General features: G+C 41.1%; 1 protein-coding gene across 7 annotated transcripts in view; it reads left to right on the top strand.

The window, feature by feature from the left end:
- Nucleotides 1-26322, top strand: part of MPP2 (membrane palmitoylated protein 2) — an 81269-nt gene that overhangs the window by 25885 nt on the left and 29062 nt on the right. For 5 of the 7 annotated variants that reach the window (XM_039333093.1, XM_039333095.1, XM_039333090.1 and 2 more), the window contains exons 3-6: nt 546-664; nt 5129-5281; nt 21976-22125; nt 23658-23885. In XM_039333093.1, coding sequence (XP_039189027.1) covers nt 546-664; nt 5129-5281; nt 21976-22125; nt 23658-23885 — 650 coding nt within the window. Of the gene's footprint in view, nt 1-545; nt 665-5128; nt 5282-17205; nt 17890-21975; nt 22126-23657; nt 23886-26322 lie in introns of those variants that run through there. The other 2 variants (XM_039333092.1, XM_039333096.1) reach the window with 2 other exon arrangements.

Genomic DNA, 26322 nt, shown 5'->3' with positions numbered 1-26322 from the left:
AGACTGAGATTAGCAAGGAAGAAGTTCTGATCTTCATTCAATAGAGAATTTATTTTGTAATCTAAACACAAAGGCATCTGTCTCTGCAGCAGTTCTTGAAATGACCCTGTAGTACTTGAGAATCATTCTGGAAAAACGTTAAGAAGTTCAATTTCTTTGAAAAATCCTAAAGTGCTGCTGGGAGAAAAAAAGATAATCACAAATTGCCTTCTTTTTTTAGTACTACTGATAGAATTTCTGGACAATGCTGTTGACTTGTAACTTGTAAGAAGAGACCTCAGTTTTTGTGAATGAACTACTCATATATATTTATAAAAATTGTATAATTCCTCCTTCCTTCCAAGTATATTTCTAAGAATTCTTTCCACTTTCGCTTTGTTTTCCATTGCCATGTGATTTCACCTCTGTTCTGCATATAGAAGATGTGTTACTTTTCATCTGCTCCTTTTCTACCTCTTGAAATGTTAGAGTGGATAAATTAACTCTGTTTTTCATTATTTTTATTTTAATGAGACTAATATTAGCGCTGTCATTTCTCTACACAGCTATGCAACAGGTCCTGGACAACCTCAGTGATCTCCCCAATTCCATGGGAGCTGGAGATCTGGATCTCATCTTTCTCCGTGGCCTCATGGAGAGTCCAATAGTAAGGTCATTGGCTAAGGTACAGTTAAATGGGTAGTCAGGGATGGGATTGTAGCTGAGCAAAACCTGCACCTTCAGTTCCACTCGCTTCTACTACATCACTTACTCTTACTTGGTCTTGCCCATAACACATTTTTCCAAAATAGTTTAGTTAACACTTTCCTCTGTTCCTTTGTCCCTCCTCTGTTCTTCCTTCCTCATGAATACATTTGTACATTCAAAAAACCCCAACAACAACCAAGTTCATTCCACTTTGTTTATGAAAAGAATTGTTAATTTTAATAACTGTTTACTGAAAAAAAATTCCATTTATAGCTGCAGAATCTATTCTCAGTGGCAGGACCAACCAGGAAAATGTGAATAGCGAAAGAAAAAAAGCTGTTCTTTGGAACAAAAAAGTTACACTGTCCATATACAAAAACTTAAAGAATCCTAGATGATCCCAGATTGGTGATTCTGCAGTACCTCCTCTCATCTTCTCTCCTGGGAAATTACTGTAAAGTTTCAGAAATTCTTCCTAATTTTATCTAAAACTTTCCTTCATACTAAGAAAGACTTCTGACTCTTGTTTGCCTTTTAATACTTGCTCAATCACTTTTTTCTGTTCCTTCCTAGTATCTTCAACATTTACCATTAGATTCCCAGCATTTACCGGTACTAGCCTAAAATTTTTTATTCGTAACTTTTCCTAGAAAAACATGAATTTGAACTCAAAACCTGGTGAGGTGCTACATCTAAGCTGCATCACATCTGTTTTGTTGATTTGCCATTGCCTTCTGCTGGGATCTGTTTTAGACCTGGTTTATTTTATACCCTGTGAGTTCTTGATGGGTCCCCAACCAAGTACTAACCAAATTTTAGTTTTTTGAGATCAGCAAAGGTCATTTGTTATGGTTGTTTTGTTTTATGTTTAACTCTTTTAACTGTATATCTTCTAAGATGTTTAGAGTCTGTTGGAGTGGGTGGCTATGGTACATTTCATAAATTGTCATTTTCCTCTTCCACCGTCCTGAATGTTGGCTCATTATTGATTGATGAAGTGATTGTGTGCCATCATTTTTTATTCCTAGCAACCACAAAGGTAAATTTTCTCTGTAACAATCCATTCTATACACGTTCTCCCAAGTCTTCCAATGGTGCGCTCTTCACACTATAACTGGCCCATCCACCTTGTTGCTGTCCATCCATTTCTCTTTCCTTCTATTTTTCTGAGCGTTAGTGCCTTTTCCAGAGAGCTAAATCTTCATGAAATGTGTCTGAAGTAGAGTAATTGGAAAATGTTCTTTTGTACCTTGAGTGAGAACTCTGAATCTCAGTTTGCTGCCAATATTACATCTAAGATTAGAATGGGAATTTATGAACATCAGTATATTGCTAACTACAATTTTCAGAAGTTTTCACCATTAAACAGGCTAGTTGGGACTGCTGAGAGTTACAGTTTAGCCACATCGGGAGAGCTAGTAGTTCTCTACTTCCAAACCTAAGATAAAACTTCAAGCAAACTGGAAGCCTCCTGCCCAAAAGATACAACTAGAAAGAAATTGTTTCTTCTCTTCTTTTTCCATTATTCATTTCTGCCCCTCTTGTTTCCACTAGTTAATGTATCCAGTTTTGCACTTATTAGAACCCATAGGAAATACAATATAATGAAAGAAAAATAAATTCATATAAATAACCTATGGTGAAAGGCAAGCAGCAGTTCATGTGTTGCTGGTCTTTGAAGGAATGTTTGAAATTCTTAACCTATCAGTCTGAATTCCATAGGCCAGTATTTCTCAACCTTGGCAACTTTAAGATGTGTGGACTTCAACTTCTAGAATTTTGCAGCCACATTGTCAAGATTAAGAAACATCCCTCTGGCTATTTTGAAGATGAATATCATTCAGGAATTAATGTGAAAACATAATCTAAGTACAAATACTTTGTTCTAATACAATTTTAAAATTATTTTGTAAGTAAGCTTATATAGAGAATATATTACTTTCAGGTTTTATATACTGCTCCCCCTGTAAGAAGATTTCCAGCGATTTACAGTATCATACATAAAATCAATAAAGTAAATGCAAAACACTGATAAAACTTAAAATGAGCAGCTCACCCTGGTGTCTGTTATCCAGCATCAATGCTTGCTATTCAAAATTAAAACATGAATGCCTTTCCAATGACTATCAAGAAAGGAAGAAAATCAAAGTCTCTTTGGTTATTCCAAAGAGACTGAAAAAAGAAGTGAAAGAAAAAAAATATGTTCTATGCCCTCCAGATTTCCTTGAAGGGGCCTCAAAATCCCTACCCAGAATTATCAGACTGGTTAGATCAGCTCCACCTGAAAGAGGTAGTAGTTTCTTATGGGTTAAAACCAGAGATTTGGACTGTACTCAGAAGCCTGTTGGTAATCACTGCAGAATCAGTGTTAACATGGGTATAAAGAAAATTTGCAGCTTTTAGGCAGTCTTCAGAGACACTCCCAGTTTGATTGTGTTAGGGTAGTCTAATCAGTAATGAGGCCATATGCTTATTTCCACCAAGGCTTCCAATTCTTGAAGGGCTGCAGCTCACTCATCCTCAGAAATTGGCAGCAAAGGCTCTCCTAGCCATGGCCTCCATCTGCCTAATAAGCAGTAGCCCTGAGTCTAGCAGTAATCTCAGATGTGTGGTTGCTTTTTTAAGCAAAGCGACATCCCGCCCAGTAGCACAGCTGAGCTGGAGCAAAGCCATTTGCTTTTGGAATAAATAACACCTATCTTGAAGAGATTCAGCTTCAGCTCGTTCCTTCCCATTCAATTCTTCACAGACTCCAAATATCAGATCTAAGGCCCTTCTGTATTTGGGAGCCTAACCTGGAATAGAAACAAATATCTGCATATCATCAGCATACTGATACTTCACTGTGGGTTAATAGATGACTTCTGCCAGCTTCTTCAAGTAGACATTTGTGTGATGTTGTGAGGAGTCTAGGAAAGAAGCAAAAAGGAGAATAGATACAAATAACCAAGAGATAGTTGACAGATTATCTCTTAAATTGCAGTGCAACAGGAAACCTGGAAAGAAGCATTTCAAACCATCTCAAAAAGAGTCTGTTTGAATGAGCTTACTGTAAATGGGGGTGGAAACCACATTGTAGGCTTGAACATGAACTTTAGCCCATGTTCAATCAAGCTCACTTCCAAACTTCCTTTTATTTGGTAAACCAATCAGTGTCTCAGAATAAGCAAAAGGGGAGAGGCCATTTCAGAATCTGATCTGCTGAATTTCTAGTGAAATCCCTAAGGCCTGCTAAAATCTGTTTCAGTCCATGAGGCTTCAGGAAGGTACCATTTAATTAGTCCTTTGATCCTTCAAATATCAGCAGGGGTGACAGAATGTAATCCAAATACTGCAAAGGATTCACAATTACATCTTCAAATTTCAGATGACATGCCAACTATTCTGGATTTATCACTGTGAATCAGGCTAGAGATTACTTGGAACAAGTTCATGGTAGCTGTGCAGACCATGAGCTCCTAAATCTTCTCAGAACCCATCCCCATCCCAAAGAAGTCAACAGCCTACAATAATATTTCTCAACCTCAGCAACTTTTAAGTTTCACACTTGCCAGCATGATGGAAGTCGAAGTCCACACATCTTAAAGTTGCTAAAGTTACTGGCCAATCTCTAAACCAATCCCAGGAGTTTTCCTAATAAAAATATCGAAAGTCTTCTGAGAAAATGCTTGAATGATATTCTCCATGTATTTTAGGTGACCTAATCCACGAGCATTATAGGGTTGGGATGTAGAATTTGTCTTTATTCCATCAAATAAGTACAGCAGCTTTCTATTTCAGTATTTTCCATCACTGATTTTGGCAAAGAAAATGGTTCCCAGAAGTGAGATCGGATTCATATTAAGCCTGCTCTTTTTACCCTCCCCCAATCTGAGCTGACTCCATGAGTGAAGTTAAGCCTCTATTTGCCAGTCTATTATTTTTAGCTCTTTCTCTTTTGTGTCTGTTTCCCTGCTTGAGGCTTATCTAGAGCAGCTATTCATCTTTCATACAGCAAAGACCTGTTTGATTTCTGGCTACATGCCACTGAGGGCCAGGAAAAGCTCTCAGTTGTCTCACTGTTCCCCTTGCTGTGTTTCTGAGCAAGTGGGTTGTGTGTTTTCATACAGAAGAGTAATTACTTGGCTTCTTTTTCTTTATAACATGCACAGCCTATTCTTTGTCTTTGTCTTCAGAAAGACTTGACAAAGCTTGACGGGCACCCACTGTGTAAAGCTATTTAATTCTAGAGATGTCTGTAAGCCCTTTATGCTTATTAAAAAAAAATCTAACAAACCTTAAAGTGGTGATCTTGTAATTTTTAGGGAACCCAAACTTAATATCCTTATATTATCTGCCAGGATGCAAGTCTGTATAGGAGGACAAAGGGTTAGCATGGGTTTATCTGTTTATGTGTCCCTTTAATCCCTTCTTCTTTGCTCTTTTCCCATCCACCCTGTAGGCTCATGAGCGGCTGGAGGAGACAAAGCTGGAGGCTGTGCGGGACAACAATTTGGAGCTGGTCCAGGAGATACTTAAAGACATCACACACATTGCTCAGCAAGATAGCACAGCAGCTGAATTGGCCCGCATCCTCCAGGAACCCCACTTCCAGGTAGGAGGGGAACCTTCCTGAGGGGCAGGAGAAAATTGGGGAGCAGAAAGAGAGAATTCCAGAATTTTTGTATGCTTTGTTGATTTGTTTGTAGAGTATTTAGCATTGACCTGGCAGGACAAGGGACAAAAATGATACAGTTAGGTAAATTTAGATTCTAGACTTTATAATCTCATGGGGGGGGGGGGCTTGAAATTTTATTACATTTAGAAGCCTTCTGTTCCTGCTTAGAAATCTCTTAGATTTCTTCCTCAAAGTCTATTCCAAAAGGTTATATATGTATTAATTAGAGAGAAAGAAAAAAAGGAACAGAAATCAATGAATACTAGCCATTGTGTTTTGTACCAAGCTGAGAGTGTTAGCATTATATATGATTGAGATGGGTACTGCCATTTACAGCAGCATTTCATTTGCTGGGATTTTATAAAAAACAATATCAGATTAGTGCTTTTTTTTAAAAAAAAAAGATCTGAAACATCTGGATGATCGAAGTAATTAATGACCTGCATTTATAACATTCTATTTAGTGGCAGCTGTGTGTTTTTTTCATCCAGGTGCTAAATTAAGAAGCAGTATCTCTACTGTGTAACTTCAGGTTGTATCATTTGTACATGTCTGTTCACTGACACATCTTATATTGCAATTACATGTACTCTAGTATATGTATAAAAGCGTTGGTTAGATTTGTGTAGCTGAAGAGATTTTATAGATTGTTTATTATCTGGTAAGTTTGTGCAATTTAAAACATAGTTGTTATTAGTAAATTTCAACCACACCTTTTGCTGAGTAAAATGCCTTGCAGCTCATTAGAGGTGAGTATGTGTTAAGTATTAGATATGCTTTAATTCTTTTTAGCATGGTCTGTTCATAAGGGCCCATGTTTAACCATGATGATGCCAAAAGAATGAAATATGCATAGTGAATTCATGATGCAAGCTCTCCCCTTCACATTATGTCATATTGTTGCACTCCACACTTTGTCATGTGTTTCCACTGCTCCCAGCTGACATGTTTAAATCTGTTTAGGATGGCTGTGTGGCCTAACTTATACTCTGCTTGAACAGCTATCCAGTTGTCACCTGGCTTTTAAAAAAAGATTCATAATAGAAGCCAGAAGATCTGGAATTGTCTGTCAATATTTAGCATTTGGATGGCAAGCTATTCAGCTTGGTCCTTCTCTCTATCATGATACATGATACTAATTCTGAAACTGAATCTATGCATATACATTTTCAGAATCAGCCACTTTTTCTGTCCTTTGTTATGATTTTTTTCTTTTTGGATGTATATATGAGCCTGTGTATTCAGTTGAATAGAATGGCAGAGTGGATGGATAGATGGACAGACGGACGGACGGATGGATGGGTATGCCTAGATTCTTAATTCTTAGTCTATGAAAAAATATAGCAGTGCAGCCTTCTTCAACCTGATGCCTTTTATATTCTTTGGATTATGATTCTAGTCACCTCCAGCCCATAACACTAAATCATCAATCACCCACCTTAGTGATGCAAATTTTGCACAAATTTCAATATAACATTCACATAAAAATTAAATAAAAACATTATCAGAATCAAAACATTTATCAGAACCATCGTTATACTATGCTTTCCCATCTCAACTCAACCAGACCTAGGCATAGAGTTATGCATTCTGTCTAATGTTTATGTATATTTACCCATGTAGTATGACTATATTATTATTATTATCCTTGTTATCTTCTTTATCCCCCCTCTTTTTGTTATTATTGATATCATTGTCGTCATCATCATCATCATCCTGTTGTTTTGCATATACATTGACAGCCTCTACACCAGAGGCAAATTCCTTATGTGTCTAATCACACTTACCAAATAAAATATTCAGTTCAATGCAAATGATAATATACCATATTTTCCGGCGTATAAGACGACTGGGCGTATAAGACGACCCCCAACTTTTGAGAAGATTTTCATGGTTTAGCAAGTCATCTTATACGCCAGAAAATACGGGTACTTTAACTTTCTAATAAAAGTAATGTAAGTCCTAAACACATTAGCATTTCATTATATTTCATTGCTTGTTCCTGATCTGCTGAAGACAAGTGTAGCTGGGTAACATCCCATAATAAGCATGGGGGTGCACTTGTGAAGCTTTGCAGTATATGAGGAACTGCCTCACCCCAATGGGACTAGCTGGCCCCTCTCGTTCCAGTGGAAGCAGTCTAATTTGGATCCCACTGGCCAAAGAATTTCTGCTGCTGAGCTCCAGGAGAAGATTTCTGCTGTGCCCCCCCCCCCCGAATATTCTGCCATCAGAGGTGAGATTCCCCCCCCCTCAGACACACAAGAACACAATCCTGGCCTTCTGGCAGAGCCAGAAGTTCCAGTTGACGGTGAAGCCAAAGGTGGGCTGGGGCCCCTGGTGCTGGATGCCCTGCAGCGGGGATGGCCCGATGGGATTGTCGGAGGCCAAGACTGCTGTTTTGTAGAGGCCGCTGAACACCCCCGTGTTACCGATGCTGGTGGAGTTGAGGTCATTCTTCCAGGTGCCGATCAGGGAGGACTAAAGGATAGCAGGAGGGGGGAGGAAAGCGGGTCACGGCGCTAGCCAAGCCCAGCTGTCCAACAGATAGAGACTTTGGATCCATTTTCTCCAAATGGATATGAAAACACCCTCTACTCCCACTTGCCCGACCCCCAAGGCTGCCCATGCCAGGTGGGGCTGGCAAAGATGGTGCATCCTAAAGTCCGTTGGTGGAGGCGCCTGCCAGACCGCTTCCGGGATGATACCCCATGGGTGGATTGCTCTGTCATTTGTGCAGTGAGAGCACCAGCCACGGCGGCAGGTTGGCAAAGAAATGGCGGAGGAGGAAAAGCTGAGCATCCGTCTGTCAGGGTCCCAGGGCTTCTGATGCTCAGAGCGACGGCACCAGGTGCGGTCAACCCCGAGGAAGCGGCACCCTCTGCGCAGCCCGCCTGCTCCCACCAGCTGCTCCTGCTGCCCACCTGAGCAGAGGCTGGTGGTGGTGGGGTTTCCCCAGAGGAGGAAAAGCCCCACTCGCACCGCCTCCCTCCACCACCCTAGACTGGGAGGGGCAGGATCCCTGCCCGAGGGGCGGACGCTTCTGTGAAATCGCTGGCCTTCTGCGAGCGTTGAACAGCATTTCGGCAGCAAGGGGGGTGGGGCACTTCTTCTTGGGAAGCCCCTGTCACTGACCCAACATGGGCATTCTTACTCGGCTAGTTCTCTGCCAGCGCTCCTCTCCTGCCATTGGTCCGCCAACGCTCCAACCTCACCCCTTCCTCCTGGATGTTTCTTGGAGGGACATTTTTCTAGAGCTATTTGGCTGTGTGGGACACTTAAACTCTCATCCGGACAGCCAATCCCTGCGCCAAGGGGTGAGGAGCATGGGGCACAGGATACGGGGGAGCTTGCTTTGATGTACCATATTTTCTGGCGTATAAGACGACTGGGCATATAAGATGACCCCCAACTTTTGAGAAGATTTTCATGGTTTAGAAAGTCGTCTTATACGTCGGAAAATACGGTACATTTAAACAGTATGGTAGAATAATGGATTGGATGTCAGTAACATGTTTGTGTTAATTGGGTCAGGATGGGGAGGTAACCATGATGACACTATAAATAAGATGGCTTATTGAGTTAAACAAGCATATGCCAACACCATTTTCACAACACTTTGGAGCAACAAAGTGTTCTAGCATCTTTATTAGTTCCAGTGTTGTGGTTCTCATGTATTTATATTTATAGGAATAGTTGTAATTTAATTTTTTGCACATTGTCCAATTTCCAAAATTCTCACTTTGGAGTTCTATATTGACTGTTTTAAACTTTGTGTAAAGTGTAGTTGTTACACATATTTCACAATAGGAAACCCATGTGACTATGCTGAACAGGAAAATAATTATATAGTCCCATTTTAAAAAGTTTTCTCTCCTGCCCCCAAGGTAGGGAAAAGTAAGCCATAAAAAATTCCATCTGCTGCTAGTTCTGATGTTTGTAATTTAATGGAAACATCTTATAGTATTCTTTAGAATCTGAGCATTTTATTTGCATGTTTCCACTTTTGTCTATGTAAGAACAACATTAATAAAAAAGAGAATTTGTAGCTCAGTATTGACATGAGCTCTCTGCCTTGGTGCCCTCAGAGAGCTTGGTGCTCTTTGAGTTTATTTGTTTTCTTGCAGAGGTTTCATTACCTATACTAAGTAACATCATCAGTGCTAGTAAGGAGTGCAGTTTGCTGATAGTTTATATTCTAGTAGCTTTATCTTCTATTCTGTCACTGTTGGTGGGGATGGTGTTAGAGATTCTTTGGTTGGGCTGGTTGCTGCTGGCTTCTTTGGCAGTTTCTTGATTGGGGTATTGTTTATTTGATTGCTGGTCTGATGTTAACCTTGGATGTTAATCTATGCTGATTTGGGTGTTGTTTGCTGGTGGAGAGGTGCTTGGGTCTTGGGTCTTGTTGTTGCAGTCCTTACATTGTATGTTGTAGACGAGTCCTGTTTTTTCTTCTGGGGTTATTGGGTCTTTTGTTCTGCTTAGGATCTTTTGAAAGGCTTTAGTTAGCTTGTGTGTTATGCTGATTCCATGTGATTGTAATAGTCCATTAGTAGTTTCTGAGATATTCTTGATGTATGGCAGTGTAATTCTTTTTAGGGTTTCTGATGGTTGCACTGTATTGAGTTGAGTGGTCAGGGAGTTTTTGATAAAGTTCCGGGATATCCATTTTGTTGGAATATGTTGTATAGATCAGGGCTTTTCAACCTTTTCACCCGTTGTACCACTTTTAGGATATGGTAGTATCCGAGTACCACCAGTCGCCTAGCAAAGTGTCAAAAACTTGATGAACCAAAAAAAAAGGAAAAAAGTGATAAAATACAGGTAGTTCTCGACTTACAACAGTTCGCTTAGTGACTGTTTGAAGTTACCATGGCACTGAAAAAAGTGCCCTCCAAGCCACAGCCAAGCAAGACACTTGCCTGTCCACCCAGTGGCGCTCTTCCTCCTTTCTGAGGTTTTCATTGTTCTGAGCATTTCTGTTGAGGATTGGCAGTAGGGGTGTATGGCTTTTATTCCCCCTCTCCGTCTGCTGGGTGGCTGCAGCAGGTTTTGGTCACTTCACATGACCCTGGGACACTGTGACCTGGAAAGGTTGCAACATTCCAGCTGATCAGTGCTTCTTCTCGGCTCAGCAGAAACACCAGGATCAGCGCCGAGCTCCAGCTGGAGCCTGGCGCTGATCCTGGCACATCCACTGAGCCCTGACAGCCCCGAAGAAGTGCTGATCCTGGTGCTTCCGCTGAGCCCTGACAGCCCTGCAGCTCCAGCCACCTCTCACTCAGGCTTGTGCAGTGCTGCCACTGGTTCAGCTCATTCCCTTCCCCCGCTACCACTTTTTTAGGATGGTCGCATATCACTTGCCAGGTGCCAATGTACCACAGATGGTACCCATACCACTGGTTGAAAAGCCCTGGTATAGATGATCCATTTCATTTTTTTGCTGTTCCGGGTTGCTGCAGTGTGTTTGGGCCCGTCTAAATAAAGTCCTTATGTAGCTTCTTTTGTGGGAGGTTGACTTGTTGCTTTGGTTAGTGGAGCACCTGGTTCGTATGAGTGGTTTTTCTGTAGACTTGTGTTTCTAGTTTGGCATTGTGGTCTCTGCTGATCAGGATGTCCAGTAAGAGTAGTGCTGTTTTTTTTCTTCTCTAGTAAACTGGATTCCTTTAAAAATGTTATTGATGATTCTATGGATATTCTCTAATTGGTCCTTTTTTATTATGGTGAAGGTGTCATCTACATATCTGATCGATATTTTTGGTTGTATTTGTGGAAGTGCTATGGCTTCTAGACATTGTATGATGACCTCTGCTATAAGTCCTGAAAGTGGTGATTCCATAGGTATACCTTTAATTTATTGGTAAATATTTCCATCAATTGGAAGTATGCAATTAAGCAAAGGTTTATGATATCCATAATCCATGACCAAAAACTCATCAACCCCAGAAGAAAAAAACAGAGTCATCTACAACAGACAGTATAAGGATGCAACAATCACTATGTAGGACAAACAGGCAGAAGACTGGCAGAATGCATTCACGAACATCAACTAGCAGTCAGAAGACATGATGAAAAATCTTTAATTTTAAAACATATAGACAGATTTAACCATAGTTTCAAATGGGAAAATGTGATCATCCTTGATCAAGCCACATCCCAAAAAATCCCAGGGAATTTCTAGAAGCTTGGCATTCTGACAGATCAGCCATCAATAGACATCATAGTCTATAGATTAACAACATCTATAGACTATGCAATAGAGACTATCACCCAGCCCAAAAAGAAACAAAAAGACCCAAGCACCTCTCCACCCACAAACAGCACCCAGATCAGCATAGGTTAACTCCAAGGTTAACATCAGACCAACAATCAAGTAAACAATACCCCAATCAAGAAACTGCCAAAGAAGCCAACAGCAACCAGCCCAACTAAAGAATCTCTAAGACCACCCCCACCAATACTGACAGGCAAACCACTAGAATGTAAAACTGTCAGCAAACTGCACTCCTTACTAGCACTGATGATGTTACCCAGTTTCGATAATGAAAGGTCTGCAAGAAAACAAGCAAACTCAGAGAGTACCAAGGACCCCTCACAAAAACAACATAGCTGTCATGGTCCCCTGTCAGTAAATTTAGAGATCTACAATCAAGGGAGGCATTAAAAACAAGTTGTGAATTACCATAAAGCTAACGTTTCTTTTTCTTCCATTCAATCATATCCGATTCTCAGAGACTGCCTGAACAAGTCTCTGCAGTTTTCTTGGCAAATATGATGTTTTGCCATTGCCTCCTTCCTCGGTCTGAAAGAAAGTGACTAGCCCATAATCACCCAGCTGGCTTTGTGAGTAAATAGGGGCTAGAACTCATGGTCTTCCCCATGGTGCCAATATATCAAACTGGCTCTCAAATCTAATATTAAGTATGTTTATTTCTGAGATTCCCAATCCAGGGAAGATAGCTCTAATGACTTTGTGAAATCCTGTTTTTTGAGTTTCTGATACAGGATCTTAACAGACATTGTTTTCATGTTCTGTAGGTAAAAATTCCCAAGTTAGAATTGGTCTGCAATTATCTTTCAGATTAGGGAAGTATTTGGATATAATCACCCAACCCTGGGCAAGACTTTGTAAGTTTTATCATCACAAATATAAAAGAGGCCAGATGCTTTTATCTGTAGTGTCAAGTAATCTGTATGTTGTTGCTGTTCAACCATGTTGTGCTATGAGTTAATATAATTTTGACCATGGGCTAGAAGAAGCTAATTACTGTACATTCTAAGTGGTAAATGAGGCCTTCTATCAAGTTACTAATGTGAATGCTGTTGTTTTGTAAGAGTAAATTAAGGTAATGGTTTGGAGAGGATTGGAGAATCTACTCTGCTCTAATCTGTGCAGAGAATGTCATTTTATTTGACTGGAGCTGAAGTGATAAATCTGTACAACCTGAGGGAATTCCTTCTCCCATAAAAGATCATTTCTTGGGAAATATCATCCCTTTACCCCACAATGCAACTAATAGGGTTTTAAAATATGTAATATTTTTATCTATCCATTTAGTTTTATTGAATGAATGAACACAAACTGAAACAAGCAAAGGGGATATTTTTTTCCTTTCTTTTTCCTGTTGTTCCCAACCTATATGTATTTCATTGCCAATGGTTTTCAAATTTAATGAAGGGTGGTTCCTAAGTAATAGCTTCACTATTCTGCAAAATACAGCAATCAGCATGTTCTATCCCAGAGGTAGGCACCTTGGGTCTTTTGTGACTTGTGGACTTCAACTCCCAGAATTCCTGAGCCAGCATAGCACACTGGCCCAGAAATTCTGGGAGTTGAAGTCCACAAGTCATAAAAGAGCCACGGTTGCCTACCCCTGTTCTGTCCCAAGGCTCAATCTTCTACCACATCATAAATATTTAAATTGTATGAGGGCAATTTGGAAATAAACCTGCATTTGGTTATCAATGACACACACTCGCAGGTACAGAATTTGTATTATACACATTAGAAACTACAACATTACATTACTTTTCGACATAATTGCCATTCAAATTGAGGCACTTGTCATAATGTCTTACAAGGTTTGAAATTCCTTCTGCAAAAAAATCTCCCACTTGGGAATGAAGCCACCCTGTAACAGCATCATGAAACGCATTGTCATCATCGAAGCCGTGCGACGCAAGTTACTGTTTCATTTTAAAAAATGGTTCATTTTCAATTGATCTAGCGGACAAGTCAATTGCAACACAACCTTCTCCTTCCACTCCTCACTGCCTACTGAACTACGCACGGCGCCATAGGATGGGCATCGCTATCCCCGCCTATTTCTCGCACATGCTCAAATGGAGATTTATTTCTGAATTACCCTCATATACAAAGCTGGGGATCATTTAACATAAGCAAGCAGAAAAAATTCCGAAGAGCTGAAAGAGTATTGTGTTGAAGAAGAGGCTTCAAAGGTTCTGCAGTAAATCTAAATAGTTGAGTGAAAACTAGCAGTATGATGCATTCAGGCAGATCACTGCAATGTGAGGGGGGTCAACAACACTTGGCAAGTGCAGCCCTAGGCAGATTATTTTTCCAGTATCTTTGGAGAACAATGTGGTTTCTGGGTCATAGGGCAGTGTTTCTCATCATTGGTGACTTTAAGATTAACTAGCTGGAGAATTCTGGGACTTGAAGTCTACACATTTTAAAGTCATCAGGGTTGAGCAACACTGCCATATAGAGTGGCATGTTGTCAGTACAGGTGGTTGGAAGTGTTTCTTATGTGAGGGACAAACAATACTGATCAACACATTGTCCAAGTTATCTTAGTTTCTTTTTGCAGTTTGTTGATTGAGGTTGGTTGGTTCTGGCATCTGTTAACTAAATGCACTTTCAAAGGGGAGGAGAGTTTCCTGCTGGGGAATGTTCTGATTTCCATGACAATGTAAGGAAAGCCTCTGGCCATTAACAAGGCCAATAAATTGGGTTTTAATATCTTGGTTCTACTCTTCTATATAACTATAGCCTTTGAGGAATAAGGAATGCAGAATTATAATTTAATATCCAAAGCTTTGCAATTGCTTTTGGTTTCCTAAATGGCGGAATGAGTATCTGTATCACAATCTGATGAGTAAGGCAACTCTCCCTAGAAACAAAATCACTTAGTTGTTTCTCTGTCATCAGCATGGTGACAGGGCACATCTCCATCTACCTTTAAAAAGTACGGTCTATGGCCACCCAAAAACAGAACCCACTTTTTCATGAAGAATGCAAATTCCATCTGTAAGACTCAGAGACGTAAGTATGGCTATGGAATTGGTAGGTTCCCGTGAATCCATGTTATGTAATGGCATATCCAGAATGAACATAACCAATGATGGATAAGGAGGGAATACCAGTCAGACAGAAAAGACTAAGCCATTCCCCTCTTTGTGTGAGACACCCTATATATTATACAAAACATATATTTCACTAATTCTACTGGGTTTCTATTCAGAAGTTGCTAGAACTCTGGGGGTTCTGCCGCATTCCCTGCACATTTCCAACAGCAGTATTCATAGGAGAGGTTGCAGGCTTGTAAGAGCTTGAGGGTAAGCTCCAAGTAAATCTCTGGATTGTATGGCTCCTAAGATTACTATGTCTTGGTTTTTGTGCGCCAGTGTGCATGTCCACCAGTGTGCTGATTTCCACTAGCAACTTCAGAGTCATATGTTGCTGTGTGCTTTACTCCGGACAATAGCTATTTTATAGCAAAAAGAACTTGAAGCAAAGCATGGATTAAAGGAGCGTGGGAATCTGAGGTTCCTGCAGAGGTTAGGAACTGTCTCTTCTGCCAGAGAGTAGCAAAAGAATGTTAAATGCCATAAGCATATTTTAGAATCTGCATAAATAGTTGCACTTTGTCCCACTGCCAAGTAGCAGGCACAAGTAAGAGCAACAGGCACTAAATCTTAAGTATCTCAGGCAAAGAAGAACAGCATGAAAGGAATACACAGCATTTAATTTTCTAAAGGAATTCTGGTGGCAAAAGCTACCAAAAAAAAAGAATGAAATTTGAGGAAACAAGATGGAAATCCTTGGACAATTGGATCAAGCTTCATTGAGAGCAATTCCACTGGCCTGGATTGGGGGGTGGAGGACCCAGTTGAATCAACATCTTCTTTGCAGTCCTTGGTGTTCATCACAATACAGTGTAATTTTTTTTAAAGGTCATCCTAATGTGGGGGAAGCAAAAAACATATGCTTAAAAGAGCAATTGCTAGTTCTGCTTCCCCATCTCACTGTAAGAGATAGGAAGTGGTTTCTGGAATGAAAGAATGCAGTGATTTAGTTAAGGCAAAATATTCAGCAACCCATTGATGACAATATATAGTCCACAGGAAAGTCTTCAGAGCCTGCTTAGTACAGTAGCTGCTTAGAGATAGGAAAAACAGAAGAAATGTGGGTAAATTTCAGTATTTATAAGATGATCCAGATAGGACAACATGTAAAAACAAAAATCTAGTTTTGCTCTAGCTACTTTATGACCTTTGGATGCTACAAGATATCCACAAGTCAAGGGAAGTCTTTTGACACAACTCCTACAAGGGAGTTGCAATCAGAAGCTTGTGACTGTACTAAACCAAGTAGCTCTTTCATAGAAGGACAAGATTGAAGGATTCTGGAATCCCTGGGTCAGCCAAGCATAGTACATTGGTGTTTCTGATAGATGAAAGGAAACAGATACAGTATTGTATATTAGGACAGTGATGGTGAACCTTTTAGAGACCAAGTACCCAAACTGCAACCCAAAATCCATTTATGTATCGTTGCATGCCGGGTGGGTGTGGCCCATTGGGTGGGTGTGGCCCATTGGATGAGTGTGGCCCATTGAATGGGAATAGTTGCGGTGGTAACGGCAGACTGGGTGGGACTAAAAAGTTCAATAAATTAATTCCAACTTGGCGAGATCTTTTTTTTCCCGCAAGAAGTTGAAATTGATTGATTGATTGAACTTTTTTTTTTGCACACGGTGGTGGAGGCCTAAAGCGAAAAGGTTTTATAAAACCCAGCTGAAGGCATAGGACTGGGGCAATGGTACGCGTGCCCACAGAGAGGGCTCTACATACCACCATGGTATTAGGATCTATACCAGGGCTTTTCAACCAGTGGTATGGGTACCACCTGTGGTACATTGGCACCTGGCAAGTGGTATCCGATCATCCTAGAAAAGTGGTAGCGGGGGAGGGGAATGAACTCAACTGGAGGCAGCACTGCACAAGCCTGAGCAAGAGATGGCTGGAGCTGCAGGGCTGTCAGGGCTCAGCGGAAGCACCAAGATCAGTGCCGCTTTCCAGCTGATTGGTGCTTCTTCGGGCCTGTCAGGGCTCAGCAGAAGCGCCAGGATCAGCGACAGGCTCCAGCTGGAGCTCAGCACTGATCCTGGCACTTCTGCTGAGCCCAGAAGAAGCGCTGATCAGCTGGAATATTGCAGCATCTCCAGGGTCTTGTGATTTACATTCAGATGCTTGGCAACTGATTCATATTTATGATAGTCACAGTGTCCCAGGGTCATGTGAAGTGACCAAAACCTACTGCAACCACTCAGCAGACGGGGGGAATAAAAACCAAACACCACCCCATCCCACCCCCGCTGCGAATCCTCAACAGAAATGCTCACAACAATGAAAACCTCAGACAGGAGGAAGAGCACCACCGGGTGGGCAGGCAGGTGTCTTGCTCGGCTGTGGCTTGGGGGGCACTTTTTTCAATGCCATTGTAACTTCGAACAATCACTAAGCAAACTCTTGTAAGTCGAGGACTACATCACTTTTTTCCTTTTTTTTTGTCATCAAGTTTTTGACACCTTGCTAGGCGACTGGTGGTACTCGGATATTGCCATATCCTAAAAGTGGTACAATGGGTGAAAAGGTTGAAAAGCCTTGATATAGACAACCTAAAAAAAACCAAAGATCCACAAAAGAAAAGTGAGATGCATCTGGAGGAACAGAAGCAAGGACTATGCTGGGAACAGGAATAATAAGATGAATTGGAATCACAAACTGGTTTACAGATCTAAAATCGTGAAAAAATGGAAAAGATGAATCTCTTATTGAGTCATCATTCTGGACTTCGGAACCAGCAGAGTGGATGTGCTGGTGTGTCAGAAAGTAGGTACCAAAATTCTTTGACTGAGATAGGAGGCTGTTAGAGTAGCCATCCTCCTCCTATTCTTCCTGAGAAATTGTATACAGATAGTCCTCGTTTAACATTCACATGTTCAGTGACCATTTGAAGTTATGAGCATGGGGTACTTATAGTAGATCTTTATGGATGAAGCTATTGCAGCATCTCCATGGTCACACAATTGCAATTTGGCATGCTTGGTGATTGGCTTGTAATTATGACATCACAGTATGCCATGGTCACATGATCACTATTTGCAACCATTACTGCTGGCTTCTGACAAGAAAAGTCAATGGGGTAGTCTCCAGAAGGTTGCAAATGTTGATCACGGGACATGCGACTATGTGGGATTTGCCTAGCAAGGACAACTGGAACCACTGGAAATGGCATTGTAAGTCAGTGTCGTCACATGATGTTGTACCTTATGACCACGTTGCTTATTGAAAGTTTTGAGTGATTGTCAGTAAGCAAGGACTACTTTGGAAATCCCCTTTATGGATTATTGCCTTGTCGGGGTGAAGGGGCTTGTGTAACTCAATGAAGCTATAAGCTATGCCATGCAGGGCCACCCAAGACGGACAGGTCATAGCAGAGAGTTCTGACAAAATGTGATCCACTGGAGAAGGAAATGGCAAACCACTCCAGTATCTTTGCCATGAAAACCCCATGGACAGTACTAAAAGGCAAAAAGATATGACGCTGGAAGATGAGCCCCTCAGGTCGGAAGGTGTCCAATATGCTACTGGGGAAGAGCAGAGGGCTAGTACTAGTAGCGCCAGAAAGAATGAAGCGACTGGGCCAAAGCCGAAAGGACGCTCAGCTGTGGATATATCTGGTGGTGAAAGGAAAGTCCGATGCTGTAAAGATTTTTTCTCCATAGAAACCTGGAATGTAAGATCCATGAATCAAGGCAAGCTAGACGTAGTCAAAAAAGAGATGACAAGACTGAACATCAACATCTTAGGAATCAGCGAACTAAAATGGACAGGAATGGGTGAATTTAACTCAGATGACCATCAGGTATACTACTGTGGGCAAGAATCCCTCAGAAGAAATGGAGTAGCCTTCATAGTCAATAAAAGAATAGGAAAAGCAATACTGGGATACAATCCTCAAAATGACAGAATGATCTCAATTCGAATCCAAGGCAAACCATTCAATATCACAGTAGTCCAAATCTATGCCCCAACCACTGGTGCTGAAGAGGATGAAATTGACCGGTTCTATGAAGCCCTACAGCACCTTATAGAATTAACACCAAAAAATGATGTCCTTATCATCATGGGGATTGGAATGCTAAGGTAGGAAGCCAAAAGATAACCGGAATAACAGGCAAGTTTGGCCTTGGAGTACAAAATGAAGCAGGGCACAGGCTGATAGAATTTTGTCAAGAGAATACGATGGTCATAACAAACACTCTTTTCCAACAACCCAAGAGACAGCTCTACACATGGACATCACCAGACGGTCAACATAGAAATCAGATTGACTATGTGCTCTGCAGCCAAAGATGGAGAAGCTCTATACAGTCAGTAAAAACAAGACCAGGAGCTGACTGTGGCTCAGATCATGAGCTTCTTGTTGCAAAATTTAGGCTTAAATTGAAAAAAGTAGGGAAAAGTACTAGGCCACTCAGGTATGAACTAAATCATATTCCTGATGAATATACAGTAGAGGTGACAAATAGATTTAAGGAATTAGATCTGATAGACAGAATGCCTGAAGAACTATGGATGGAAGTTCGCAACATTGTACAAGAGGTAGCAACTAAAACCATCCCAAAGAAAAAGAAATGCAAGAAAGCAAAATGGCTGTCTGAGGAAGCTTTGCAAATAGCTGAGGAAAGAAGGGAAGCGAAAGGCAAAGGAGAAAGAGAAAGATACACCCAATTGAATGCAGAATTCCAGAGAGTAGCTAGAAGAGATAAGAATGCCTTCTTAAATGAACAGTGCAAAGAAATAGAAGAAAACAACAGAATAGGGAGGACCAGAGATCTCTTCAAGAAAATTGGAGATATGAAGGGAACGTTTCATGCAAAGATGGGCATGATAAAGGACCAAATGGCAGAGACCTAACAGAGGCAGAAGAGATTAAGAAGAGATGGCAAAACTACACAGAAGAACTATACAAGAATGAGCTTAACATCCCAGATAACCACAATGAGATGGTCATTGACCTCGAACCAGACATCCTAGAATGTGAAGTGAAATGGGCCTTAGAAAATCTGAGCAACAACAAAGCTAGTGGAGGTGACAGTATTCCAGCTGAGCTATTCAAAATCTTAAAAGACGATGCAGTAAAAGTGCTACACTCAATTTGCCAGCAAATTTGGAAAACTCAACAGTGGCCACAGGATTGGAAAAGGTCAGTTTACATTCCAATTCCAAAGAAAGGCAATGCTAAAGAATGTTCAAACTATCGCACCATTGCACTCATTGTAACTGCTAGTAAAGTTATGCTTAAATCCTACAAGCTAGACTCCAGCAGTATGTAGATCGAGAACTACCAGAAGTACAGGCAGGATTTCGAAGAGGCAGAGGAACTAGAGATCAAATTGCCAACATACACTGGATCATGGAGAAAGCTAGGGAGTTCCAGAAAAACATCTACTTCTGCTTCATTGACTATGCTAAAGCCTTTGATTGTGTGGATCACAACAAATTGTGGCAAGTTCTTAAAGAGATGGGAACACCAGACCATCTTATTTGTCTCTTGAGAAACCTATATGTGGGTCAAGAAGCAACAGTGAGAACTGAACACGGAACCACTGATTGGTTCAAAATTGGAAAAGGAGTCCGGCAAGGCTGTATACTGTCGCCCTGCCTATTTAACTTATATGCAGAGCACATCATGAGAAAGGCAGGGCTAGATGAATCAAAAGTTGGAATTAAGATTGCCGGGAGAAATATCAACAACCTAAGATATGCAGATGATACCATTCTAATGGCAGAAAGTGAAGAGGAACTAAAGAGCCTCTTGATGCGGGTGAAGAAGGAGAGTGCAAAAGTTGGCTTGAAACTCAACATTAAGAAAACCAAAATCATGGCATCCGGCCCTCTCAATTCCTGGCAAATAGATGGGGAAGAAATGGAGGTAGTGACAGATTTTATTTTTCTGGGCTCCAAGATCACCTCAGATGGGGACTGCAGCCAAGAAATTAAAAGACGCTTGCTCCTGGGGAGGAAAGCTATGGCAAATCTAGACAGCATTCTAAAAAGCAGAGACATCACCCTGCCAACAAAAGTGCGTATAGTCCAGGCCATGGTTTTCCCAGTTGCAATGTATGGCTGTGAAAGTTGGACCATAAGAAAGGCTGAGCGCCAAAGAATTGAGGCCTTTGAACTATGGTGCTGGAGAAGACTCCTGCGAGTCCCTTGGACTGCAAGGCGTTCAAACCGGTCAGTCCTAGAAGAGATCAACCCCGACTGCTCTTTAGAAGGCCAGATCCTGAAGTTGAAACTCAAATACTTTGGCCACCTAATGAGAAGGAAGGACTCACTGGAGAAGGGCCTAATGCTGGGAAAGATTGAGGGCAATAGAAGAATGGGACGACAGAGAATGAGATGGCTGGATGGAGTCACTGAAGCAGTAGGTGTGAACTTAAATGGACTCCAGAAGATGGTAGAGGACAGGAAGACCTGGAGGAACATTGTCCATGGGGTCGCGATGGGTCGGACACGACTTCGCAATTAACAACAACAACAACACCTTTGGAAAATTGAAAGAGTTTTTCCAGAGGGCACCCAGCCCTGCAGGAGGTCCTCATCATGACAGGCAGTCATCCACAAAGAGACAGGTAGACTGGCAAAGTTTCCAGGTTGCCAAATGGCTAATCTTTGGTGAAACACAGTTTCAGTGAAGCATAGATTGCTCAGCACAGTATAAGAGGCAGCAAGATTGTCCTAAAAAAGGGGAGAAGGATGCAATGTCTCTAACCTGTAAATTATATTATTACATTACAATATACAAGTCCATGTCCATACACAATATATATTGAATCTATGCATATTTAACCTAATAGTTGATTTGATTGTAGTAAAATTAGTCAGGATGGCAAAAATGAGAGTGGCACTATAAATGCAATAGCTTATTAAATTAAAGCAGTCTTTAAGAACAGTCACTGTTGGAATGTTACCTTTTCTGGATGTAAGAGTATCTTCTATTTGTTTCACTTTTAAGCTCATTTAATGTTATAACCAATATTTGTTTGTGTTTAAATGTTTTATGACTGAGCTAACAGCTTGCAGTATTTCCCTGGGAAATGTATTCTTCTACTTTAATGCTGACTTCGTGCTGGATAGCCTACCTGGATAGGCATTGGCATTCAAGACCATTTGGATACCCACTGGCATTGCCCATCCTAACCTTAGTCACCTCCCCATATGTTTGATTTGCTAGTTTCTGATCTCAGCTGATTATGCCTTTCCTTCCCCCCCCCCTTTGCTCTGTTGCTATCACTTTCTTTCCCTTTTCTCAGTCCCTTTTGGAAACCCATGATTCTGTTGCCTCTAAGAGCTACGAGACTCCACCACCCAGTCCTGTCCTGGACCCCATGTTCAACAACCAGCCAGTTCCACCAGATGCTGTACGTATGGTGGGAATTCGTAAGACTGCTGGAGAACACCTGGTGAGCAAATACCTTCCACAGGCTGAATTTTATACCAGTTGTTGGCTTTTGTATAGTGTCAACATAAATTATGTTCAAAAACATAGAACAAAATTGTTGCCTCAAAGAGCTTACCATCTAATATTTGATAGTATTGAAAAACCTATTAGATACTGGAAGAAAGTGTTACAAAACAAAAAAGGTTTGGTATAAGCAGATTTGTGTTATTTGACATGAGAATGAAAATTCATCTTTTGTTAATGGAGAGGTCTGAGTCTAAATGCTTAGAAATAAATTAAATCTAATTGTATAGAAATAAATTGAATTATTTCCAAATAATCAGACAGTGCAGTCTATTCCTGAGTCAATATAAACTGATATAAATTGCCAGCCAGTTATGCAGGTACATGATATGGGATGAAAATATAGAGAGGAACTGAAAGATCAGAGAGTGTGAAGAATGCTTAAAGTTTTGAAAATATCTGAGTTAGAAAAAGAATAGAAGGGAAGGGGATTCTTGTCATTATAATTTCTGCTTCTAATTTTGCTGTCATCTATCATTGTTTTTAAAGTGTTTCTGAACTGTTTTATTTAGTTTTACTTATGTAGTACATTTTAAATGAACATGTACTTCCCATAGAATTCCTGGCTGTGTTCATCCCTGACCAGCTGATGCCTCTAACATCTATTGCTGTGAAAGTGCTTTGGAAAATTCACTTTTCTGAAATCCCGTATAGCATTTAAAATTTTTCATTATGTAGTAGAATATATTAACTATATGATATTTTAGATTTCCTATTCAAGATGTGTTGGCTATCTGTCCACATTTCATTTTCCTCCCTAAATTACCATTATCTTACATTCTGTATAGATGTTATAACATGTATTTGGAAAATAAAAATAAAAAAAGGAAAATTCACCTTTAAAGAAAAAAAAGAGAGAATATGAAGCTTGGAGAAGCTTAGGAGGATTTCTGCGTGTTCTTCTTAGCCAGTCTCAAACTCCCCCCTTCCCAATACCTCAATTGACTGCATTTTGCAATTCATGAGGGAGGTATCTAAGGGATGAGTAATAGACGCTCTTGGTAACTGAACAGAAAAGGCAAAACATTATATGAATATTAGAAAGGTAAAGACTCTTAGCTCCCCCATCAAGTCCTGCTGTGCTATCTCATTGTAATGTGTGTTTGTCTATGTGTGTGATTATAGTGCTGATAGATGCACCATTGGAAGATCTGAAGGCCAGGCTGGGGACAGATGTTTGTGAAGAAAATCTATGTGTTAAAAAGTTTCTATGACCTAATGGCATGTAATTATCACCATCAAAGAATTTTGAATTAAAGTCAACTCCTGGAAACTACAGGGTCCATCTATCTTATTTTCTTAAAAATAACAGGGAACTAGTATGCCATTCTTTCATTCAAGAGGTAGGGTTTTTTTTAAAAAAACTTCCCAGCCTAGCCTATAGCCTATAACCAAGTTTGACTTTAGCTTAGAGTTGTTTTTTCAAATCATCCAAGGTCCCTGGGTTTGCATTTATTTCTCTTGTCCTAGGGTGTGACTTTCCGTGTGGAGCGTGGTGAGCTGGTTATTGCACGTATCCTACATGGTGGCATGATTGATCAGCAGGGGTTGCTGCATGTGGGTGATATTATCAAGGAGGTGAATGGGCAAGAGGTGGGCAGTGATCCACGAGCCCTCCAAGAAGTGCTAAAAAATGCAAGTGGAAGTGTTGTACTCAAGATCCTGCCCAGTTATCAGGAGCCGCATCCGCCACGCCAGGTAGGAGAACTCATCCCACCTCCTCAGTGTGATACTGCTACCTGTCATCATTATTCTTCCTAATTAGAGTAAAATATGGAACATATCTTTGATAGTATTTATTATTTTATACATCTAGAAAACAAAAAACAAAATAAGTGAACCCATATAAATTAAAAGAAGACATTAAAGACCTATTATATTAAAAGCAAAAGAAAAATGCTAAATCAATTATGACAGGACTAATTATGTTTATTTAAGAACTGCTACAACTCATCTTTAGCAAAAAAATCTTGACCACATAAAATTATATCATCCAATGGATATTCTGAAAAGAGTCCATTCAAAAAGTGAAAGTTGACATTTTTATCAAGCCAACCTTTGGTATCCAGTACACATATGTCTTTCCAGGAACATATGATAAATTTTGACAACAGTTCAGGCATGATTAATTCAAATTTCTTAATAAATAGACAAATTCCAATGTTTTGGAATATAATTTAGCAATGCAGCTTAAATCAGCTCCCTGAATTTGGTTCACCATAGCATGAATAGTAAACCAATAAGAAAAAAACAAGGAATATCTCCAAAGCAGAGTTTGATATTGTTTTTTAAAAGTTAATTGGTCCAATGATATGACATATAATTTTGATTACAGGTAGTCCTTGACTTACAACCATTTGTTTAGTGAACATTCAAAGTTACAGTGGCACTGAAAAAAGTAATATACAACATTTCTTCACATTTATGACCATTGCAGCATCTCCACATGGTCACAGATAAAAATCCAGACGCTTGGCAACTGTCTCATATTTGTGATGGTTGCAGTGTCCCGATATCATGTGATCATTTTTGTGACCTTCTGACATGCAAATGGGGAAGGTAGATTCACTTAACAACCATGCTACTAACTTAACAACTGCACTGATTCATTCAACAACTATGGCAAGAAAGGTTGTAAAATAGGGCAACAGAAATTTTGGGCTCAGTTGTGGTCATAAGTTGAAGACTACCTGTAATTAATCTTGTGCTTAGATTATAAGAAAGGTAATTGTGTGTTAAAAGCTGAGATCACTGATTTTGTAGTGTAGAAAACTCCAGTTCTCTATTCTAAATTTCTTGTATTTCATTCGTATCTATTTCAGTAGGGCAGCGCTTTTTAATTGGTAGTACTTTGGCACCTGGCCGGTGGTATGTGACCGTCCTAGAGAGGGGAGGGGAGAGGAATGAGCTGAAGCAGTGTCAGCATCACAGAAGCTACAGCTCCAGCATCACAGAAGCTGGAGCTGCAGGGCTGTCAGGGCTCGGCAGAGGCCCCAGGATCTGCGTACGTGGCTTCAAACTGATCGGTGCTTCTGCAGAGCTGTCGGGTCTCAGTGCCGGCTCCAGTTGATTGGCACTTCCGAAAGCAGCGCATAGCTAAAGGTGCACAGAAAAGGAGGGGGAAAGAGAGGAAAGGATATAAAAAGAGGAGGTTTTGGCAGGAAAGGGCCAGCAAGGAGCTACCACCACCCTACACCCTGGGCACACGCACTCTAGGTGGCAAGCACCACCATCCCTGCTGACCGCTCAGAAAGAAGAGAGGCCGGCCCAGGCTGAACGGGTGCTGATTTACAACCTTGTAGCTACTATCAAAGCCAGAATGCACTCAGCCTTAGATCCACGGGGCAGCACTGGAACCAGCGACGGGCTGCCTCGCCGCCTCAGCCCCACCCCTTGGGCCCATGCATAGGAGGAGGCAGTGATCACACAAGGCCCAGCATTCCTGGGGGCCTCCGGGCAGGAGGCTTCCCATTTTGACTCCTCCTCCCATCCTTGCCTCTGCCTGAAAGACCTCTGCCTGGCTCTCAGCTCACTTCTCCCAGACCCTTGCACGTGTGTGTGTGTGTGTGTGTGTGTGTGTGTGTGTGTGTGTGTGCACACGTGGGGAAGTTTCACCTCTTGCAGCCCAACACTGTGGCATTGGGGAGGAAAAGAAGGGGAGCAGATAAGAGAAGCTGCGATGGGAGCTTCTTGCAGCCTTCCACGGGGCTGGAGGTGAGAGCTGAGGGGCGCAGGGTGCAATGTGATCGGTGACACGTTGAGAAAAAGAAACAAAAACAGCTTTCAATAGTTTGCAGCCTGCCATCGCAGAAGGTCTCTGTTGAGGGTGCAGGGCTGCAAGGGGTGAAGCCCTCCCCCACACACAAACACGTGCAAGGGTCTGGGATAGGTGAGCTTAGAGCCACGCAGAGGCAACAACATGGGGGAGGGGTCAAAATATGAAGCCTCTGCCCACCACTGCCTGCCTGTTTCCACCTCTGCCCGGATCCTCTGGCAGTTTTAAAAAAACAAGCAGGGAAGGAAGGAAGGAAGGAAGGAAAGAAGGAAGGAAGGAAGGAAGGAAGGAAGGAAGGAAGGAAGGAAGGAAGGAAGGAAGGAAGGAAGGAAGGAAGGAGATTATAATGAGAGGGAGGAA

The sequence above is a fragment of the Crotalus tigris genome, unplaced genomic scaffold, assembly GCF_016545835.1.
Source record: "Crotalus tigris isolate CLP2741 ecotype Arizona unplaced genomic scaffold, ASM1654583v1 scf7180000024472.5447098, whole genome shotgun sequence".
NCBI classification, from domain to species: domain Eukaryota; kingdom Metazoa; phylum Chordata; class Lepidosauria; order Squamata; family Viperidae; genus Crotalus; species Crotalus tigris.
Note: the sequence above shows the minus strand (reverse complement) of the source record. Positions and strands in the feature narration are given on the sequence as shown.